Source organism: Lepidochelys kempii, chromosome 1, assembly GCF_965140285.1.
Source record: "Lepidochelys kempii isolate rLepKem1 chromosome 1, rLepKem1.hap1, whole genome shotgun sequence".
In the NCBI taxonomy this organism is placed as follows: Eukaryota; Metazoa; Chordata; order Testudines; family Cheloniidae; genus Lepidochelys; species Lepidochelys kempii.
The window spans coordinates 7693937-7696916 of NC_136380.1; the positions used below are offsets into that span (position 1 = coordinate 7693937).

At 44.9% G+C, this 2980-nt stretch overlaps 1 protein-coding gene across 1 annotated transcript; it reads right to left on the reverse strand.

Moving 5' to 3' along the window:
* Positions 1-234: 234 nt before the first annotated feature.
* Positions 235-1170, reverse strand: LOC140897959 (olfactory receptor 51G2). Its single transcript, XM_073311324.1, has one exon. It carries the CDS (start codon positions 1168-1170, stop codon positions 235-237), a length of 936 nt encoding a protein of 311 aa, XP_073167425.1.
* Positions 1171-2980: the final 1810 nt, after the last annotated feature.

Consider the following 2980-nt stretch of genomic DNA (forward strand, 5'->3'; position numbering starts at 1 on the left):
CTTTCCCTGGGTTGTACATCCTAGTGGGGGGAGGCATCAAATGTGGAGGGTCTGGGGCTCCTCACAGTGGGTGTGGCTCTCTGGGCAGCTCTTACCACAGCCTGGCTCTGGCTTCCAGCCTGGAGACAGGGCAGAGGGAGGGACCTCCAGGGAAGAGGATCCAGGATGAAATAGGTGGCTGTGTTTTTTGTCTCCCGTGCCTCCAGCCCTGGAGACGGGTGATGAACTGACCCTTCATTTGACAAATGCCCTGATTATCCTCTCACGAAGATGTTTGCTTTTCACGCTGTACACAATTGGATTTATCAGAGGTGGGACCAGCAAGTAGACATAGCCCAGGACCGTTTGAAGCAAGTGAGAAGAGCTATTCCCGAATCTGTGTGTCACAGCCAGGCCAATGTCTGGCGTATAGAAGACCAGGACGGCGCAGAGGTGGGAGACGCAAGTGTTCAGGGCCCTGAGGCACTCCGTGTGGGATGCGATGCTCAGCACTGTTTTGAGGATCATTGCATAAGAGAGGAAGATGAGCAGCGAGTCCAACCCCACTGTTAAGAGTGTAGTACACAAGCCATAGATGTAGTTGACTGTGATATCCGAACAAGCCATCCTCATGACCTCCTGATGCACACAGTAGGAATGGGAGAGGACGTTGTCTCGACAGTAATGGAACCGTTTAAGGAGAAAGGGAAGTGGGAATATTACAACCACCCCTCTTAACATAAAAGCCAGTCCCATTTTGGCTATTCTTGGTGGAGTTAGGATGGCAGCATATCTCAGTGGGTTACAGATTGCGATGAAGCGGTCAAAGGCCATCAATAAGAGAATGGAGGATTCAAATTTTGCAAGCGAGTGGATGAAGAAGAGCTGGGCAAAGCAGGCATCGAAGCTGATCTCCCTGGATTTGAACAAATATATGCCCAGTATTGTCGGTATGGTGACTATCGATAAGCCAAGGTCTGTGATGGCCAACATGGAAAGGAAAATGTACATGGGCTCATGGAGACTTTGATCTGTTTTTATAATGAACAGAATAACTGAATTTCCTGCTATGGAAATAACGTACATGAAACAGAAGGGGATAGAGATCCACAGATAGACGTCTTCCTGCCCAGGTATCCCGGTGAGAAAGAACACTGCAGAGTTCAAGTTGGTGTCATTGACAGCTGACATAATGTACTGGGCAGGTCCGAGGAGTTCTGAACTTTTCTTCCTGAAAGGAAAAAGAACAGGAAACTAGATAATATTTAGTGAGACATCTTTCTGCTCTCAGTGCAAGTCTAGAGACCCCCAGGAGCTCAATGAAGATCAGCAAAAGCATATCCATGGATCCAAGGATAGGAAGATAGGCACTGCCAGACTGGATCAGACCTGTAGTCCATCTAGCGCCCTATCCAGTGGCCAGTTCCAGACGCTGCAGAGGAAGGTGGTAGAAGCTCTGCAATAGGCAGCTATGAATGACTTGCTCCTCAGGAAAGTTTTCCCCTGACACCCACTAGTTAGACATAGTTTGTGGTGTGAATCACAAAAGTGTATAGCCCTTCCAAGACTCTTCTTTAAAAAATCCTCAAGACTGTAATTGGATTTTCTGGTTACGCATATAAACATCCCCTACCTCTTTGAATCCTGCTAAGCTCTTGGCCCCTTTGATATCTTGTGGCAGGGAGTTCCGCAAGCTATGTGAGCACTGTGTGATTTTACAATTGTGACCTTTCCACAGACACCCTTTCTGGCCCTCCACTTCTGAGCGTGGCCCATAGTACCATGACAGGTGTATAAACACATGGCAAGTGCATGGTGAAAACAGTCATTGCATTTATCTGTCCTGCACTGAAGCTATTTATAAATGTGTTTCTTTGCAGCATTATATATATATATATAGTCTTTATTTGTTCCACTCCTAAGAGTTCAAATTATGCCACTGCATGTTTGCAGTACATGGGATAAATTCCTAGGTCCAGGTTCTTAATTCAATAAAATTGACTTCAATCGCATTACTCCAGATTTACATGTGTAATTATGATCAGAACTGGGCTCTATTAACTTTCCCTTAACTAAGGTTCACATTAATACACTCTGACCCCCAAGAATCCCTCCATGGGAAGCTGGAGTGCGTGGCCTGGCCAATGTTGCCTGACTCCAGAGAGTTTGATCATCCTACAAGCTTCCCTTCATCCTCACGGGACCGGCATCCTCTCTCCATCCAAATGTCTGTACATATTTTTTGGTAAGTTACAAGTTAACACAGACAGTTACTTCAGCGGGGCAGAGGAGGGGATGGTGTCCGAAATGGGTGAATATGCAAACACTAGGTTTACACTAATATCCGGTTCAGTGTGTATATACTTAAGCCATGGTCTGTAAGAGATAATGGCATAAATTGCATATAACCACTATTACACTCCCCTTTCAGCTCTCGTCTTTGCCTAAACATAGACCAGCAGTTCTCTTCTCTCAGTCCTTTTTGGAAAATCTTGCAGAGTGATTGAATGCACGACCCTGAATATAAGTGTTAGAAACAACTTCTGCTCAGTTACCAGGAGACAGTGTCATAGAATTGTTCACTGAACAAAGAATCAAGAGCACAAACCCATTCCACACAGTATTTAGAATACTTTTGACATACTTTCTAAAGAAAAAAACATTAAGCAGTAAAGTTTCCATTGCTCCTTCCTGTAGAGTTTCCAGCAACTCTGCTGCTGGCTTTCAATCTTCATTCATATAATGAAAGTTTGGTTTGTAATATTTGTATTACAATGAAAAGTTTGGGCACAATATTTCATAGAATCATAGAATATCAGGGTTGGAAGGGACCCCAGAAGGTCATCTAGTCCAACCCCCTGCTCAAAGCAGGACCAATTCCCAGTTAAATAATCCCAGCCAGGGCTTTGTCAAGCCTGACCTTAAAAACCTCTAGGGAAGGAGATTCTACCACCTCCCTAGGTAACGCATTCCAGTGTTTCACCACCCTCTTAGTGAAAAA